The 17,920-nt window shown below is 50.3% G+C and overlaps 6 protein-coding genes across 6 annotated transcripts; 5 read left to right on the top strand and 1 right to left on the bottom strand.

The window, feature by feature from the left end:
* Positions 1-1,042: 1,042 nt before the first annotated feature.
* On the top strand, positions 1,043-4,798 carry P175DRAFT_0445334 (putative cellular morphogenesis protein (Rax2); the record flags this gene model as incomplete). Its single annotated transcript, XM_040894277.1, has 3 exons — positions 1,043-2,195; positions 2,257-4,509; positions 4,563-4,798. The coding sequence occupies 3 exons, from the start codon at positions 1,043-1,045 to the stop codon at positions 4,796-4,798; spliced, it is 3,642 nt and encodes a 1,213-aa protein (XP_040749216.1).
* Positions 4,799-5,608: 810 nt separating this feature from the next.
* On the top strand, positions 5,609-6,177 carry P175DRAFT_0466019 (uncharacterized protein; the record flags this gene model as incomplete). Its single annotated transcript, XM_040894894.1, has 2 exons — positions 5,609-5,989; positions 6,121-6,177. A coding segment is annotated over one exon (233 nt), but the record flags the coding sequence as incomplete, so codon positions are not given.
* On the top strand, positions 5,970-8,645 carry P175DRAFT_0512028 (uncharacterized protein; the record flags this gene model as incomplete). Its single annotated transcript, XM_040898632.1, has 6 exons — positions 5,970-5,989; positions 6,121-6,149; positions 6,228-6,437; positions 6,509-7,058; positions 7,118-7,746; positions 7,819-8,645. The coding sequence occupies 6 exons, from the start codon at positions 5,970-5,972 to the stop codon at positions 8,643-8,645; spliced, it is 2,265 nt and encodes a 754-aa protein (XP_040749214.1).
* Positions 8,646-10,126: 1,481 nt separating this feature from the next.
* Positions 10,127-12,023, top strand: P175DRAFT_0495992 (flavin-containing monooxygenase; the record flags this gene model as incomplete). Its single annotated transcript, XM_040896104.1, has 4 exons — positions 10,127-10,294; positions 10,399-10,777; positions 10,857-11,419; positions 11,499-12,023. 4 exons carry the CDS (start codon positions 10,127-10,129, stop codon positions 12,021-12,023), a joined length of 1,635 nt encoding a protein of 544 aa, XP_040749213.1.
* P175DRAFT_0466015 (8-oxoguanine glycosylase OGG1) lies at positions 11,743-13,763 on the bottom strand. The gene is made up of 3 exons (XM_040894893.1): positions 13,624-13,763; positions 12,800-13,566; positions 11,743-12,723 (listed from the first exon to the last, which is right to left on the bottom strand). Exons 1-3 carry the CDS (start codon positions 13,716-13,718, stop codon positions 12,233-12,235), a joined length of 1,353 nt encoding a protein of 450 aa, XP_040749212.1. The 5' UTR covers positions 13,719-13,763; the 3' UTR covers positions 11,743-12,232.
* Positions 13,764-13,958: 195 nt separating this feature from the next.
* P175DRAFT_0504575 (splicing factor u2af large subunit) lies at positions 13,959-16,730 on the top strand. Its single transcript, XM_040897904.1, has 7 exons — positions 13,959-14,221; positions 14,277-14,305; positions 14,387-14,975; positions 15,048-15,661; positions 15,731-15,992; positions 16,042-16,253; positions 16,303-16,730. The coding sequence occupies exons 1-7, from the start codon at positions 14,194-14,196 to the stop codon at positions 16,327-16,329; spliced, it is 1,761 nt and encodes a 586-aa protein (XP_040749211.1). The 5' UTR covers positions 13,959-14,193; the 3' UTR covers positions 16,330-16,730.
* Positions 16,731-17,920: the final 1,190 nt, after the last annotated feature.

Here is a 17,920-nt window from a genome sequence, read left to right as displayed (position 1 = left end):
TCGTGGGAGGATCGTAGGATAGAATTTGCATAATTTATAATCATTTGAGGCTGCGGGTAGACTCCTAGATTATCTAGAGTATCAATATATTGATAAATAGCAAAATCCTGAGCCAGAGATAACTTCATAGTCGGTGGTCGCCGCTGGGATTGAGTTTTACGACCCCTCCAGCGTGCCCCAAGGCGGTGCCTTGACACGTTGAAATCTCGTGTAGTTTTGGAGATATTAGGTTTTTTTTGAAAGTATAAGGCATTCATAGCATCCTTAATTTGTTTTTCGACTTCATGATAGTCTTCTGATATGGTGGTGGTTGAATAAAATAGATTTGAAGTAGGATAGTTGAAATTTTGAAAAACTGAGTGTTGAGCTGTCCTGAGCGTTGAGCTGTTGGGGGCGCGCAAGGCGCGACCCTGGAGACTAGGTCGGAAGGGGCGGTTAGATGTGTCCCTAGTCTCCCGATGCCCTTTTATTTCATTTTTTACGAGGTACGACTCCTTGATACCGGTATGGTAAGCAGAGACCGTAAGATACCGGATTAAAGTAGTTGCGCACCGTAATTAGGACCGTGGCACGTAATCATAATACTCACTCCATTCGTCCCCTCGATGGGATCTCGAATAGCTTAACAAACAACTCGAGCAGCACCCCCTGCCATGTCACTCTTTTGGCCCATCCAACTTCTCTCAGTCATTCGTTAAGTTTCTTTGGCCATTTCTTTTTCATGTCTTGATTCTTGGGCTTCTGTCTCTCTCTTGTGTCGCTCTTTATTTTCCCATCTGGTCATTTTCTTGCTTTTTACTAGTTTTTTCTTTTTTGACATTCCTGTCTACGCCACTCCTTTTTCTTGTCCCGCGTGTTTTTCCGTGCTGATACAGAGTACCTCGTCTCCTTTATTCACGACGTGACTGGGAATTCCTCGAACTTGGCCTGCCCTTTTATACTTTGTCTATGCTTCTCTGAACTCTTTACTAAAAAAAAACTAAAAAAAAAACCTTTCATAGGGGTTGTGTTTCTTTTCTGTCTGTCGTCGCGATCCTGAACAATGAGGCCCCCCTCACTGTTTGGGCCTGCGACGGCCGGCTTTTCGACCATGGCTCGGGTCTGGCTCTTGAGTTCCCTCTCGCTTGTCTCTAGTCTATCTTTTCATTCGGTACCGCAGCCGAAACTTGATCTTTCACCTCTAGGTCAAGTTGCTCTCACAGGCGACTTCGATGCCGCGGCTTTCTATTCTTACACCGAACAATTCGATACCCCCTCCACAGACGATAATTCGCAGTCCATAATTACCGCTCTTCCAAATGGAATCCTCATATCTCTTGAATCCACCGACGCTGATATTCGTGCGATGTGCGCCTTTACCCAGAAAGACGGGGCGTATGAAGGTATCTTTGTTGGCGGAAACTTCACCAGTTTGGGTGGTGTCAAGGCCCAGGGAGTTGCATTGTACAATCCGGAATCAAACAAAGTCACCGCTCTTCCAGGTCTCACAGGCTCCGTGTCCGCATTGCTCTGCGACCAGGAAACCAACAGCGTGTACGTCGGTGGAGCGTTTAAATATGGAAATACGTCAAATGCGGTGGCCTGGGTGAGCGGTGAAGGCTGGAAAAGCTTATCTTTCGGTGGATTCAATGGACCTGTCACTTCGATCGTCAAGGATTCAGATAACCATATCGTTTTTGGCGGCTCTTTCGATGGCATTGGCAATACCACAACGTCGAAGAAGAACGTGCAGACCATCAATCTTCAAAATGCTACAGTTACTTCGGATGCGCTTTCCTCCAAAAGTGGATTCATCGACCCTCGCAATGTTATCTGTCAAACGAGCGGCGCTGACGGTGAAGGAAAGACTTGGTTACTGGACGACTATTCGCCTGGGTACTGGCGCGCGGATATGGGCTTCACCTTCCAGCCATCTAAACTTCGTCTGTACAACACACATCTCGAAGATCGAGGTGCCAAGTCCTTTTTCTTTAGGCGCCTTCCCGACAATGGAATCATGAACATGACGTACACGGACCCCGATACCGGCGAGGAAACCCATTGTGATCTCTACTGTCCGCTGTCCAATAGCACGGACGAGAAGTATCGTGATTTCACCTTTGTGAACTATGTTGGCATGTCCGGCTTTATGCTCGAGATTCAGGACTGGTATGGATCTGGTGCTGGTTTGAATGGGATCGAACTTTTCACAAATGGTTAGTCGAGAGAACTGGGGTTGCGTATCGTGTGGTCACTGGTGTGTTCTAACAATATTAGATATCTATACATATGCCGTGAACGCGTTCAATGAGCCGACCTGTGCAGGCATTAGTCACTCATCTACGGCAACCCAAACTGGATCATGGACCGTGACGCCATCCGACCAAAGCCCCGCCGAATACCTGACCGCAGATGTCACTGATTCCACCGCAACCGATACCTCCGTCGTCTTTGAGCCGGATATCAAGCAGTCTGGAAACTATACCATTCTCTTGTATACTCCAGGCTGCGAACAGTCGTCGACCTGTGATTCCCGCGGCATCGTCAATGTGACTGCCACCGTGAAGTCTTCGGGAGCTTCTGACCCCATCGAGACACAGATTTACCAAACGAACGCCTATGAAAAATACGACACTATCTACAGCGGCCCAGTAGATGCCAGTGGTGATTCATTCCGTCCACGCGTGACACTGACTGCAATCTCCGGCCAGGGCGATATCACTGTCGTCGCTTCCCGGGTCAAATTCGAGCTTCTCTCTGCCTCAGGTGGATCCAGTGGCGAATTGAACGGCTTATATGATTATGATCCCTCGTCGACGAGAGTCAGCACTAATTTATTGGAGTCTTACATCAATAGAGCCGGATATAACCTGCATTCCGGTGCTTCGGTTCGGAGCATCGCTACTCACGGGAGCGCTATGTACGTTGCTGGAAATTTCTCCAACTCTGATATCCGCAACATCCTGCTTCTCGAGCAAGATGCCAATGTGACGGAAATGTCCCAAGGCGGTTTGAATGCAGAAGTGACTACGCTGTCGGTCCTGAACACTACCCTCTACGTTGGCGGAAGCTTTACCGGGACCTCTACAGGAACGAATGACAATCTTAAATATGTTGCATCCTATTCCACGAGCTCCCAATCCTGGTCTGCGCTTGGAGGCGGAGTTAACGGACCTGTCAAGCAAATCATCTCACTTCCCTTGAATGTATCCTCGGACCTCAATGAGACTATTGTCGCTGTTAGCGGTGATTTCGATGAGTTGCTTTCCTTTGGAAAATATCCCGCCGTGGATGTCTCTGGATTCGCGGTTTGGGTTCCGTCGCAAAATAATTGGCTGCAGAACCTCAATGTGAGCCAGGTGGATTTTGTGGGGCAACTGTCTGCCTACGCCCTGGCAAATAACACCGCCATTCTGGCTGGCAGTCTCTCCTCCGGAGGTACGGCAGCTGGTGGCGCGGTGGCTGTCCTTTACGAGGATGGGCTCAGTTTAGATCCCTTGCTGAAGAGGTCAAGCGGCGAAACCTACACGGGAATATATGATATTAGTTCGGACCGAAACCTTACGATACTTGGCGGCCACTTCACGGCGACCGCTAGCAATGGGTCCGCAATAGAGAATATCGTTATCCTAGATGGTAGCAACGGCACCATCAGTGGTATCGGCGCGGGAGTTGACAGCAACTCTACGTTCTTGACCTTTGCGATTTCCGATGACGTCTTGTATGCTGGTGGAATGATTACTGGTGCCGTGGGCAATTCCGGTTTAAACGGACTGGTCTTATACGACCTCGAGAACCGCACAATCGCCCACAACCAGCCATCCAAGTTCAATGGTGGAAATGTATCTGTGACTGCCATTGCCGTTCGTCCTGATTCAACCCAGATCTACTTCGGAGGGCAATTCTTAACAGCTGGATCTCTTCCCTGCCCGGGTGTTTGTTACTACGACACTTCGGCGCAGCAGTGGAATCGGCCTGGAGTGAATCTTGAAGGTACCGTGGTGGCCCTTGAATGGGTCAGTGGCAACTCGCTGCTCGCTGTCGGTAATCTCACTGTTGATGGCAACCAGACCGTCGTTGCAATCTACTCTCCTCATAAGCAGAGCTGGGAGGCTTTCGAAGGGGCATCAACGCAGACTATTCCTGGGACTGTGATAGCTTTCACACCTGCTAGTGTAGATGCTTCAACATTCTGGCTCGCTGGACAGTCAAGCAACGGCTCCAACTACCTGATGAACTATGACGGATCGAGCTTCCAGTCTACCAAGAATATCTTTGGTGACGGAACCGTAATCAAGGGGTTGGAAGTTCTCCCGTTGGCTTCGGATCATGAGGAGAACAAATTGCTGCACAATGACCAAATCCTTTTGGTTACCGGCTACATTTCAGTGCCGAATTATGGGGTTGCTTCGGCTGCCCTATTCAATGGCACGACCTTGACCCCTTTTGTCCTTTCTTCTACGTCTGATGGAAAACCCGGCAGTATGTCGCAGATGTTCTATCAGAACAGCAACCCTTACACCAGAGAAAGTCAGTATTCTAGATTCCACTAACATGTTATATACGCGCTAATAGTCCAACAGAGAGCCATCACTCGAACGGAATTGTTGTTTTGGTTGCGTTTTGCTGCGCGCTTGGCTGCGTATTCCTGATCGTTATCGCTGGTGTGATCTTCAACAAGATCCAGCGCCGCCGCCAGGGCTACATGGCCGCGCCGCAAGGAGTTGGAACGGACCGGCCGTCGACAATGCGTCGACTTCCTCCGGAGTACCTGTTCAACTCTCTGAAGCAGCCCAACCCCGGCGCACCAGTGATTTAATTCAGAAACGCACTTTTTCGATGACCTTTATCTTTCTCTCTCCATCTCTCTCCATCTCTCTCTCTCTCCATCTCCTATGAGAAATAGTTGGCATATCCGTTGACCTTTTCTTATTCCTGTCTAATATCTGAGAACGGCGTTCTTGGGGAGACAAACAACGACATATTATACCCTGCTCTAATTCTGGTTTTGTTGTCAGATTTTTCTTTTCTTCTTCTTTTTTATTATTCCCCCTATCTTCCTATCTTGTCTGCTTCTTGTGTTGACATGGTAGGAAGATCCTTTTTTTTTTTTTTTTTTTTTTCCTTTTCCAGCGCATTTATTCACCCTATCCCCAACCACTGTAACTCCATCATTCAACAGTGATTTATTTGTGATTATGTTTAATGTTTGTACTATAGTCTCTGTCACGCTACCTAGTTCCTGGACATGTACATACATAGCCTGCGCTAGACCGCAAAGCTATGGATTTCAGAGTAAGAGTTTCCCAGGTCTTTTATTTGTCTCTGTAGAACTGTGTACTGCTAGTTAGTGCTAGTAGACGATAGTAGTGGATAGTTAGACGCATAGAACGAATCGCAATTCGGCATGGGGGGACCTTAAGGCTTTCCCATAAACGAAATCATTTCATTGAGATTATCTCCCTGATAAACCGAAGACAACCTCTTTCTTCAATGTGTGGATGGATATATCTGGATATATCTGGATATATAGTACAGTGCAGTACATGCATGTCATGTCAGCTTAGCTGGGAAAAGGCGGTACTCCATAATACTCCGGACCTCTGTCTAGTAGTTACTGTTATGTGATTCTTCTTCTTCCCCGCCTCTCATTTCTTCGTCTCCTTCTTCTTCTTCTCCTTTCCCCTGGTCTTTTCCGCTCCGCCAGGGCACTGTACCCCACGCTTGAATTCCCTCTGTTATTCGCTTCGCTCCGCTTTTCTTTCTCCTTTCCCTCCTTCCTCCCTTCCCTTCTTCCCTTTCTTTTCTCTTCACATCGTTCTATGCACCTGGATCGATCTGTTGTGGATCGGGGGGATCTAGCCTAGATCTTGATTTTCTTTTTTCCCCCTCTCTCTCGTTCCTTTCCCTTATTCTCCACCCAGTTTTGAGACACCTTTGCACGCGGCTTTTCGAATGGTGTCGCTCACTCGCCGACGTTACCGTACGGTATGCGATCCCGCACAGGCTGGTATGTACTTATCTATTCTCTGATCATCGTGCAAATGGGTGGTTTTATGGCTTGCATCGATGTATCCGTTCCTTGAGTGTGCTACATTCCAGTACAGAAAGGGCTAATTTGCACTGGTGTCGCGTGTATAGTTTGACGTGTCGCACTCGGAAACTGAAATGTAAGTAGGACGGACTCTTGTCGACAAAGAGACCTAAAAAAAAAAAAAAAAAAGGCTAATGGAGCTTGCGCATGCTAGGTGATGAGCGAAAGCCTGTGTGCTCTCAATGTCGCAAGGGCGGCAGAGAGTGTCGCCCCAGCGAAGGGGTCATCTTTCGTCATCAGCAGAATGCCTCCATGAACAAGGATCTCGACGGCGCCCCCGATGGTCGTGGAAATTTGAACGGGTTTTACTCGTATAAGAATACCTTTGACAAGGACAGTGTTTGGCTGGATATTCCAAAACACGGTACGGATTGGCGAGCTAGAGCTAGAGGTGCTGGAGAGAGATGCTGATCAGGAAATGTCCCGTGGCTGCAGTTATCTTCGTCGACAACTCCGATCCTTATGCTGAAGACCTTGAGGCTGCACTGGGAGAGTCTGAGGCCGCGATCCTCGCTGCGAATTCACAAAACTCTGCGTGGGATGCTGGACGGACATCCTCAGCCCAGAGAGACCTTCATGGCCTCGAAGCGCTTTCAGCTGTCGCGACACATGACCCCTTGTCGTACCCTGCATTGGCTGCCGACCAACAGTCCATTTCGACGCCAGACAGCATCAACTCGTTTAATAATATTCCGACAGGAGTACCAGCACCCCCTCCGAACCAACTATCCCGCGCCATCTCATCCCAATCCTCACCGTCCATTTCGATTCCCTCCGATAATGGCAACAATACCACGATAAATTTCCTCCTCAATCCATCCCAATCACTCTCGCCTCCGATCGATCCCACCACTCGACATACCCCCGAGGGCAGGGGCTCTGCATTAATGCGTAGGCCTGCGGAACACAAGCTCGACCGGGCTGCGGAGACGGACCGGGAAATATCGTTTCTCCTCCGACACTTTTCAGAGGTCCCAGGGCTTTGGTACGTGGAGGAAGAGAAGACCCCTCTTGTCGCGAAATCTGGCTGATAATGTTCGACAGGATGGACCTGTATGACCTAGGCACGTATTTTGCGTCATATGTTCCAGTCAGAGCACTCCAAAACCCGTTGTTAAAGTACGCCGCATGCGCATACGCTGCAAAGCAACTCGGCCATATCAAGATCCCAAAGCCTGCGGTTGGTGGTGTTTTCCTGCACCAAGCTTTCCCGCAGGACCCGAAGAAGATCGATTGGAGTTGGAACGGGGCCAAGTATTATGAGAAGGCCATCCAACTTCTCATGAAGGAGTTGGAGCCTGATGATGGATCCCCGTCCGCAAGCACTGCTGAAGCGTTCGGAGGTGCGTCGGGTGATCTGCGCGATGACCCCGATGGGAAGCGCAGTCGGCATAGAGAAAATCGACTTTCAAATGGGGCCCACTCAGACGAGATTCTCGCGGCCACGGCCATTTTGTCCGTATACGAGTTTCTGGATGCCACTGGACCAGCATGGAATCGCCATCTAAGCGGTGTGAAATCCTTACTGGATCTGGCTGAGGTTGGGATGCGCCCTCTTCAGCCTTGTCTTTCGCCAGGAGAGCTTTCGTTGCAACGTCCGAAGAGGCTTCGGCTTTCCAAGGCCCGAAAGGCGATCTTTTGGAATTTTGCTCGACAGGACTATTTAGCTGCATGTAAGTGTACACGAGGTTTGCCGCTCCAGATTTCTTGCTCTGCCCGTCGCGCTGACTGTTTCTGTGCCCCAGTCATCAATGAAACCCGCACCAGGTTAAATACCGAGGATCTGGCCCTGTGGACTGAAGCTGGCATTAAAATTGATAATATGGGCTTCGTCCGTGCTAGCAACACGAATGCAACTGGATATCCTGAAGGGGAAGATGTCATGAAGGAAGACCTTATCTCAAACGCCCTTGTTTGGATTCTTTCGAAGATCGTCAATTTCGTAAACACGAACGGCGGGCCACAGCTAAGTCATCCAGGTGCGGTCAATGCAGGCCCTCTAGGCGTTTCCGAGCAGGCCGCCGTTGAGCGATGGTACCGCCTAGAGGCTGAACTGGACGTCTGGTACAACGGGCTCCCGGATTCATTCCACCCATGCGCTAGAATCGGGCCACCTCAATCTGCAAACCAGCATGGTGGCGACGCCGAGGATGCCTCTGCGTTGACAGAGATATGGTACAGCCTCCACATGTGTTCATCCGCTATGCAACACTACCATATGGCCCGTATCTTGCTTCTTATCAACAAGCCGCACGAGTCTACCGCGCGACGGGGTACGATCACAAATCGACTCAGCTCGTATCGATCAATTGAGAGTGACATCCGCTTCCATGGCCGGGAAATTGTGGGAATCGCCATGGCTTGCCCCGCAGGCTCCGCTCGCATCAACTCTCTCCAGCCGTTGTTCGTCAGTGGTCAATGTCTTATCGAGTCTCGTGAGCGACGGATGGTTCTGCGGATGCTCCGAGACATCGAAGCAGAGCTAGGCTGGGCAACTGAATACCGCGTCCAGCAACTGCTCAGGGAGTGGGGTTGGGAAGAGACAGCAGCGGACGCTCCAGGGAATTCCTAACCAGGTCGCACGCCGTTGCGGGTTTGTTCTTGCCCCAATCTCTCTAGGCCACGGGGCCTCTCGACGTGGCGCTCTCCCCACCTTGGAAATCATTTTCCAGGTCCGGAGTACTGGATAGTCCTGTCCCAGTGGAGTTCGGGTATCAGGCCATGCCAAGTGATTCACGGAATTCAGATGTCAATCCAGAGTCCAGGACAGGCGGAAAGCGATACCCCGCCCTCTTAACGTCGTTTCAGGGAAATGCAGCCCGACTGTCTTGTTAGCTTATGAGACCACGCGGACAGCCCGGGATGGCTGTAGGCAGAAGCCAGTGTCAGGGATCCTTTGTAGATCATCCGGATTCCAACTATATGATACCATTTTTTCTTCTTCTTTCTTTCTCATGGTCTGGTCTGTGCTGTATACTGTACCAACGGCGATACACAGGCAGCCTGGACCCTTTCATTTGTCCTTCAGTCTTGTTACTTTTATCGAACAGGTTTAGTAGGAACTCTGCTTCTTTAGCGTGGGCGCACTGTTGGAAGAATTGAGATCAAAGCGTTCGTCTAGTATACTACTTTATTAGGTCCAACATGAAGAATTAATTGCAATACCAGTGTTATCATCTTTTTGTAATTCTTTTATTTCTTCTTTCTAATGTTTTTTGTTTTTTTCTTTCTTTTTTTCGGGCCAGTTGCCGGTGTCGAAAGTGGATACAAGAAATTGTCTCTTGGGAATTAATTTCCTGCTTGATGACCGACTCTCGGGACTCACTAACTCACTCACTCACTAACTCACTAACTCTTAAACTAGTTGGAAACTTGGAATGATCAGGATTCAGCGGTGTGCCCCAGAGTACTTCTTGAACAATAATTGCTTTATCTGGCCTGCACGTTCACCCTCGATCTAATTTCCTCTGTCCCTCCGAAGACGACGACGACGACGACGACGACCCATTCTAGTGGCAGGTCAATTGTCTGCCATCTACGCCCCGGGATAGAATCAAGCCAGGAGAACTTGATTGACGGAGCAGAAGTAAATTCCAGCCCCTGTCAAAACGTTCTTCGGTAGAACCGGGAGAGTCTAGCTGCATCACCCACCAACCAATCTGGTTCGCGCCAACTCCGACGCCAGCAATCCTACTAGTATAGGCTATGAAACCGTGCAATATGCTAAGGGACTCTCCCCACTTTCGTCACGAACGGAGTACGCTCGGAGTGGTTGTATGACACGATATTCAGAAAGGATCCGTTAGTTTCTGGTGCCTATCCCAAAAATGGCTGATACCCGTGTTAGGAGCGTTTGCGATCTCCTCAGCTCCCATTCATTTCTCGACATGGAAAACCGCAAGAGGGGGGCTTGATTCAAACTCTCCTTATTAATGACAGGGCACTGCCGGTTGGTTACTATCTAGATTTCCCTAAATCTGCCCAGCCCAAAAAAAAAAAAAAAAAAAAAAAAAGGAATAATTCATCTGGGAAAAGAGTCGCGGAGGTCATATCATGTCTGTCGACACTGATGTTCTTATTATCGGCGCAGGCCTGTCTGGAATCGGATTTGCCGTGCGACTCCAGCAGGAGTTCCCGCGGGTGACTTATGAAATATACGAGCGAGCCGAGGACCTGGGAGGGACATGGCTGATGAACACATATCCTGGGTGTGCCTGTGATGTACGGACCCGCTGCTCTCTTCTTTCTTTTCGTTGTGGAGCGAGCGCGCTTGCTTCGAGATAAGAATCAATTGATGGCTGACCCTTCTTGTCTGTGCGCTGTAGATCCCGTCGCATCTTTATTCCTACTCCTTCGCCCTGAACCCGGAATGGAGTATGCAGTTTGCGCCCCAGCCCGAGATCCAAGCCTACTTCCGCGCTGTCGCAAACAAGTTTGACATCCCCCGCCATATAACGTTTCGCTCGACCGTTCGGAACGCGGTTTTTGATGAGTCCTCTGGGACATGGCTTGTGGAGATCCTTGACCAGGAGACAGGCCGTGTGTATGAGAAGCGCTCGAGGGTTCTAATCTCCGCGGTTGGGATCCTTTCGGAACCGAATGATTGCGAGATTCCCGGTGCAGAGGCGTACCAAGGCAGGCTTTTCCACTGTGCGAGGTGGGACCATTCGTTTACATGGGCAGGGAAAGATGTAGTGGTAGTTGGTGTGTGTTTCCTCTCTTTCTCTCTCTCTCTCTCTCTCTCGGATCCATTTCTCCATGCTGATTTTGTTGTGGATCAAAGGCAATGGCTGCAGCGCGACACAATTCGTTCCCGTGCTGAGCGATGGCGAGGGAAAAGCTAATAAAGTTGTTCAGTTTATCCGCCAGCCTCACTGGATTGAGGAACGCCCTAACCCGACTTATCCTGCAGCCTTCAAATGGGTCCTGCGCCATGTGCCCCTTGCGATGCGCTTCCTGCGGTTGTGCATTTTCGCCGTCGCCGAGAGCTATTTCCCCACAATGAACCGGATTGCCGGGAAGAAGCTTCGAGAGAAGAAAATGAGAGAGCAAACAGAGTATATTAAGCGCATCGCGCCCGAAAGGTACCATGACGTGCTGGTCCCCAAGGCGGAGCTGGGATGCAAGCGCAGAGTCATGGACACAGACTATCTTGCCTGTCTCCACCGGGAGAATATGGAGCTCGTCTATGCGGATCCCATCGAGGCCATTACGTCGACGGGGGTCAAGACGAAATCGGGACGAGAGATCCACGCCGATGCCGTGATCCTCGCGACGGGCTTTAAAGCGCAAGATCTATGTCCTGTGGAGATCCGAGGCGAGAGGGGGATGAGTCTGAATGAGCATGTATGTTCTACCACCACCACCACCACCACCACCAACAGAAACTAGTAACCCTTACTAACCATCACTAATTAACTACAAGTGGGCAACCTGCCCCTCCAAATCCCCCCAAGCATACTACGGTGCCTGCGTCTCCGGCTTCCCTAATTTCTTCCTGCTCATGGGCCCCAACACCGTCACCGGCCACAACTCGGCAATCTACACAGCCGAATGCCAAATCAACTTTATTCTCAAACTCCTCCACCCCATTCTCACCCCGCTACTCTCTCCTTCCTCTTCCTTTTCTTTTTCCTCGTTATTGTCCTGGTCCTGGAACCCATTCCGCCGCCGCCGCCGCCGCCGCCGAGCCCCCGACACCGTCGTCGTCACGGCCGACGCCGAGCAAAACGAAAGCAAATGGATCGACCGGGCAAGTAGCAACTTCGTCTGGACGAGCGGGTGCGCAACTTGGTATCTTCGGCCCGCGACGGGGCGCAACACAATCATGTATCCGGACTCGCAGGTGAAGTTTTGGCTGAGGAGTGTGTTTGGGCCTGTTTGGAGGGATTTTGTTTTTCGGTCTGCTTCGACAAGACTGCGTGGTGGTGGTGGATTCCAAGAAAATTAGCTAGGTCTCTGGTTAAGTTAACTAATAGTTTAGGTTCGTTGTTTCTCTGCGTGGTGTGTCTTGTCTTGTATTCCTGGGTAGAAGTAATCGAGAAACTGATGGTATATATACATGTATTTATAGTGTGTAGTATATACGAGGAATTGAATTGATCATATTTACAAGGTTAGCTGGTTATTCTTCGCGAGCTTAATCACTCACTCACTCACTCACTGGCTTCGAAGCCGCTTCGAGGTCCTCCTCGTTACGGGGTGAGATGTTTTCGTCTTTGTCTTCGCTTTCACGGTCGGTTTAGTTTCATCGTCACCACTCTCGGTTTTCACATCACCTTCTTTGTCTTCTTTGTCTTCTTCTTCTTCTTCTTCTTCTTCTTCTCCATTTGCAGCTCGTTTCAGAGAGGTCTTCCTGGGTGCAGCGGTAGTAACCTCAGTTTTGACAGTCGGGGTTACGGTGTCCATTACATTTTCCTTGTCTTCTTCCTCGGATTTCACGTCCACTTCGATCTTGGTCTGTTTCGATGGCGCAGCTAATCGATCGGAGAATGTCCTCAGATCCGCCGTAAACAGCACGCTATGCGCCCAGCCGGCCTCCCTGCCCCAGAGGTTCCGGAAATGGTTCCCGACAGCGTCGTATGTCGTCTTGGTCAAGGACCTATGCGATCCTTTGCCGAATCTGTAGTCTCTCTGGGCGATTTGCCATACTTTGCAACGATAAGTCAGTACGGGTTCGCAAAGGAGCTGGAAGCAGAAAAAAGAAAAAAGAAAAACAACACCTACCGTGTGTATCAACCGGCACAGCCTCTCTCCACCCCAGCCCCATTAAACAGACACAATCCGCCACCTTCGGCCCAACGCCCTGCAACTCCAGCAGCTTTGCATGCGCCTCGCGATACCCCGCTCGCCCCTCAGGGCTCATTTCTCCCCCTGGCGCAGCAGTCGCAGCATGCACGCGGCGGCCCTCCGTGCCCAGCGCAAGCGCAGGGGACTCCGGATTCCTCAGCGCATCCAACCACCCCTCCTCGCGCTGCCTGGCGACAGTAACCGCAGTCTGGTAGATGTACTTCGCGCGGTACCCGAACCCTAGCCCCCGCAGCCGGGACTCGACGTCGGCCGCCGTGAGAGCCTCCGGGGTCGGGAAATCATGGTAAACGCGGCCATTCACTGAGCCGACCAGGGGGCCGTAGTGGGTGCAGAGTTTCTCGACCATTTGCGAGATGCGCGCGATATTGTTGTTGCTGCTGCAGATGAACGAGACGAGGGCTTCCCAGGCGTCTTGGCGGAGGATGCGGATCCCCGTGAACTGGGCGGCCTTTTTTCTGAAGTTGGGGTCTTGCGCGGACCATTGCTCGTACAGAGGGGTGAGGTTGGAGGCGAGGTTGAAGTAGTCGGTTATCAGGGAGCGGGTGTCGTCCTCTGTGCTTGCGGGAGGGTTTGGTGTGATGAGATAGGTTCTGTAATAGAGGTATTGCGGGTCTTGTCTTAGGGATAGGAGACGCCCGTGGAGAACGCATCGCCATTCATCGGTCTCTGGGACCTGATGCCATCTGGGGGAAAGAGGTTAATTGAGAGGCCGCTACTATGTAGAACGGCTAGCGACGTACCGGAATGACTGGCCACAGCGCAAGGTTGTATTGATGCAGAGTTCACCGAGACTCACCGGCAGCCTGTGCCATTCTGAGAAGGCGCCCACAGTCATCGTAAAAATCGAAACTGAAGCGGAGAATCCGTCGATGCAATTTACCTAGGTACATACGTACGGAGTACATACAAGTCCTGGGAGAACAAGCGATGTCCATTCTGCCAGCGCTGAGTCCAAATACAGAAGGCGGTCAGCTCACCGCATGACAAAGCACGCTAACCCAGTTCCGTGCTAGGCGCCGGCGCGGGCTCTCGTCGCCGATCGTTGCAAAAAGAGTTCCTGCGAGTTTTTGCAGCGCTCTCTTTGGCCCCTGGTGTTTTCCCCAGCTTATCCCCCTCTCCATCACCGTTTCTTCATCTTGTGTCGCTGGGTTCGAGATCGGCTCGGAGCCTGTTGCACGTTTTGGACGCGATTCACTAGCAGAATTGACTCGCATTTTCTTTCCCCGTCGCCACCTCAGGGATACTGGAAAAGGAAACCAAGCCATCGCCGCAAAGGAAAACAAGAGCTACTACCACTGCTAGAGTTCAGGATGAACGGCGATACTTATTCGTCTAGAGGTGAGCAGATACGTTCCGATTTGGGGTTGTTATGGGAATACTAACCATGGAGCAGCGGAGTCCGGTCGCTCAAGGGAATACTACGTAAGTAAAAATATATGGCTTTTTTTCATATCTCGCGCTATCTCGTGTAGTACAGGGTTAACGGAGTCTGGGGGTTTACAGCGCGACGAGCGACGAGAGCGCGGAGGAGACAGAGGCGCGGAGAGAAGACGGTCTAGATCCCCTCACTACAACTCGAGAGGTTCCCGACGCGAAGCAGAGGCCGACTCATACTCATCAAGCCGCGACTATCGTGCCAGAGAACGTGAGGACCGCTACTCAAGCCGACGGGAAGACCGGGAATGGGATCGGGACCGGGGCGATCGCCGACGCAGAGACTACGATGACCGGTCATCTCGTCGCGAACGAGGAGGAGGTGCTCCTGCTGGGGCTGGGGCTGGGGCTGGGGCTGGTGCTGGTGCTGGTGCTAGTGCTAGTGCTGGCGCTGGAGGAGAAAGGGATTTGTTTGAGGGGGAGAGGCCTCGCCGAGAGGGAAGAGATCGCGGTGATCGCGGCGAGCGTGGCGAGCGTGGCGACCGTGATCGTGAGAGGAGAGAGCGCAGGAGAAGCACCTCGCCTCCACGAAAGAAGGAGGCTACTCCCGATCTCACGGATGTCCTGTCGGTCTTGGACCGCAAGCGCCGTATGACACAGTGGGACATTAAGCCTCCAGGTTATGAGAATGTCACTGCCGAGCAGGCTAAACTTTCGGGTAAGATTGCGTTTTATATATTTGGGGGGGGGGGGGGGGGGGGTATTAAACACTGAATACTGACTGAACCAGGCATGTTCCCGCTTCCCGGAGCTCCACGACAGCAGCCTATGGACCCCAGCCGTCTCCAGGCTTTCATGAACCAGCCGGGTGGTAATTCTGTGGACAACTCAACCCTCAAGCCCTCCAACTCTCGCCAGTCAAAGCGCCTGTTTGTGTACAATGTGCCGCCTACCGTGACCGGAGAGGCTCTGGCCGCTTTCTTCAATCTCCAGCTCAACGGCCTTAACGTCATCCAGAGCGTTGACCCGTGTATCTCTGCACAGCTGTCCGAGGACCGCACTTTTGCTCTGTTGGAGTTCAAGACCCCTAACGATACCACGGTTGCGCTTGCGTTTGATGGGATCACCATGGAGGAGCATGAGGGTGCTGGAAACGGTACAGAGAACGGCTCGCAGAAGGGGCTGGAAGTGCGACGACCCAAAGATTACATTGTTCCCAATAGTCCCGAGCAGGAATATCAGGAGGGAGTACTGTTGAAGGAGGTTTCCGACTCGCCCAATAAGATCTGCGTGTCGAACATTCCTCAGTACATTGCGGAAGAGCCTGTTACAATGCTGCTCAAGTCCTTTGGAGAGCTCAAGTCTTTCGTTCTGGTGCAGGACAGGTCGACGGAAGAGTCCCGGGTAAGTATACTACTCTGGTTAGGAAAATGTGGCAAGCTAATATATATATATATATATTTTTTTTCTTAGGGAATTGCTTTCTGCGAATATATTGATCCCACAACCACGAGCATTGCCGTTGAGGGTCTTAATGACATGGAGCTCGGCGGACGGCACCTCAAGGTCGTCCGTGCCAGTATCGGAATGACGCAGGCTGCTGGACTCGACATGGGAGTCAATGCGATGTCGATGTTCGCCAAGACCATGTCTCAAGATCTGGAGAGCAGCCGTGTGCTGCAGCTTCTGAATATGGTGACACCCGAGGAGCTTATGGACAACGACGATTATGAAGGTGAGCCACGGCTCTTGCCCTTCTCCACTAGGGAATACTAACAGAATAGAAATCTGTGATGATGTGCAGGAAGAATGTTCCAAGTACGGCCAGGTCGTCGAAGTGAAAGTGCCGCGTCCCACCGGCGGCAGTCGACAATCCCCTGGCGTGGGCAAGATCTTTGTCAAGTTCAGCTCTGTTGAGGCCGCCACGGAGGCATTGAAGGCGCTTGCAGGCAGGAAGTTTTCGGATCGAACAGTCGTAACCACATACTTTTCGGAGGTGAGTTTCTTTTTACCTGGCGAGAGAGCCAATCTAATAGTCTCTACAGGAAAGCTTCGACGTCAGTGCTTGGTAGTGGAAGACTCGCTCGGATCTACGAATGGTTCTAGTTTAAAAGAGGGCGAATACAAATAATCTATCCTCAGGTGGACGGTATTTGTTCTGCTATACTCCTTGGGTTAATGTATCATAGCGAGAAAAATGGACGCACATTGTGACTTTTTCAGGCGTACATCCAGCCAGCTTGTATGATCCCACTCAAGTTATTTGTATTCTTCGCTGCAGGAGAACAAGTCATGCGACAATCCCCTATCTTCCCACACCCCATATTCCAGATGTCACTACATAGTCCATACTCGTCGTCAAAGCCCTAAAAAAACCGAGTCAACCAGAACTCTTAAGAAGAAGAAGCTTTTCTCGCTCCAGAACACAATGTTCGCAGTTATACTGAACCGAGGCATCTCTTCCATCTCCGCAAACTCGTACAGACTAGGATTTGGATCCCACGATGAAGCTTTTTTTTTTTTTTTTTTTTTTTTTTTTTTTTTTTGGACAGGGATGAGACAGTTTAACATTACATGTGACTCTGAGTTTAGTAAAGAAGAAGAAGAAGAAGAGGAAAACAATGCAGTTGGTAGTAGTTCTGTTTACTCTTGTCCTTTGGATATCTACTGTACCTCGTCTACATACCTCAGGTAGTACTTAGTACTAGTAAGTATATCCTAAGTACTCCGAGTCTGCACTCGTAGTTAGTTGTGTTTCCATGAATATGGTCGGTTGTTAGTGTACTGTACCTACTAAGAAATGTATGTATGTATGTATGTATGTATGTATGTATGTAATGTAATGGAATGTATGATACAGTACCTAACCAGGTCAGTTGGAGATTCGATTCCAAGAGAACTTACCTACTTGTTACTTGGGACTTGTGACTTGACCTCTCAAGGTGCACTGAACTACATCCATCATACAATATATACTAAGATAGCGTCCGAAAATATAGTTACATATGTCCGGAGTAGTTGGTGGCTATCTATCGATCTATCTAGATATTCTTCCATGTTCCAGAAACACCACCTTTTCCGGGTCCTGAAGAGCGGTCTCGCCGCAATTAATATACTACTAGTATCTACGATCTAGTGCAAGAGATTTAATTAATTAATTAATTAATTAATCAATCAATCAATTATTTCCCAGTGTCCTCCCACTAATATTGCATTTTGCCATTGTTATTGTAGAGCAGGAAGAGGAAGAGGGGCAAAGAAATGACAAACATCCCCGCTAAATTCTGACGGGCGTCTATCTAGACTTATTAGTTAGTTAGTATCTCTCTCTACTCCGTACCTTGGGGTTTTCTTACCTAGGGATATGTACATTCTTGGAAGACAAGGCTTGAGCCAGGGATATGATGTCGCTTATGGCCGTTTGAAAAGTCTTCAGATTCCGTACTCGAAGTATATCTATCTATCCTCTCTGTCTCTGTCCACCTCGACCACCAAGTAGTAGTATCTCAGAACCTTCAAGTATACCTACATACCTTAGGTACTATGTGGAGGCGATCTCGATTCCCCCCCCCCCCCCCCCGGCCTGGCCTGGTAATGCATCTACCGGCCATACTACTCTATATAATTCGGAGAACTTACAAGTTACTACTTAGTTAGCTAGCT

This window comes from Aspergillus ochraceoroseus (assembly GCF_002846915.1).
Source record: "Aspergillus ochraceoroseus IBT 24754 chromosome Unknown P175scaffold_9, whole genome shotgun sequence".
NCBI lineage: Eukaryota > Fungi > Ascomycota > Eurotiomycetes > Eurotiales > Aspergillaceae > Aspergillus > Aspergillus ochraceoroseus.
The sequence above is the reverse complement of the archived record's forward strand: the minus strand, read 5'-3'. Positions and strand labels throughout refer to the sequence as shown.

Bases quoted from the DNA above. Each gene is read 5' to 3' on its own strand.
- P175DRAFT_0504575 (XM_040897904.1), top strand. From the start codon at position 14,194: ATGAACGGCGATACTTATTCGTCTAGAG. The intron at 14,306-14,386 runs GTAAGTAAAAAT...GGGGGTTTACAG, and splicing joins GTCGCTCAAGGGAATACTAC to CGCGACGAGCGACGAGAGCG. The intron at 16,254-16,302 runs GTGAGTTTCTTT...TAGTCTCTACAG, and splicing joins TAACCACATACTTTTCGGAG to GAAAGCTTCGACGTCAGTGC.
- P175DRAFT_0466015 (XM_040894893.1), bottom strand. From the start codon at position 13,718: ATGACTGTGGGCGCCTTCTCAGAATGGCACAGGCTGCCGGTGAGTCTC. The intron at 13,567-13,623 runs GTACGTCGCTAG...TCTTTCCCCCAG, and splicing joins CGCTGTGGCCAGTCATTCCG to ATGGCATCAGGTCCCAGAGA. The intron at 12,724-12,799 runs GTAGGTGTTGTT...ATCGTTGCAAAG, and splicing joins TGTGCCGGTTGATACACACG to TATGGCAAATCGCCCAGAGA.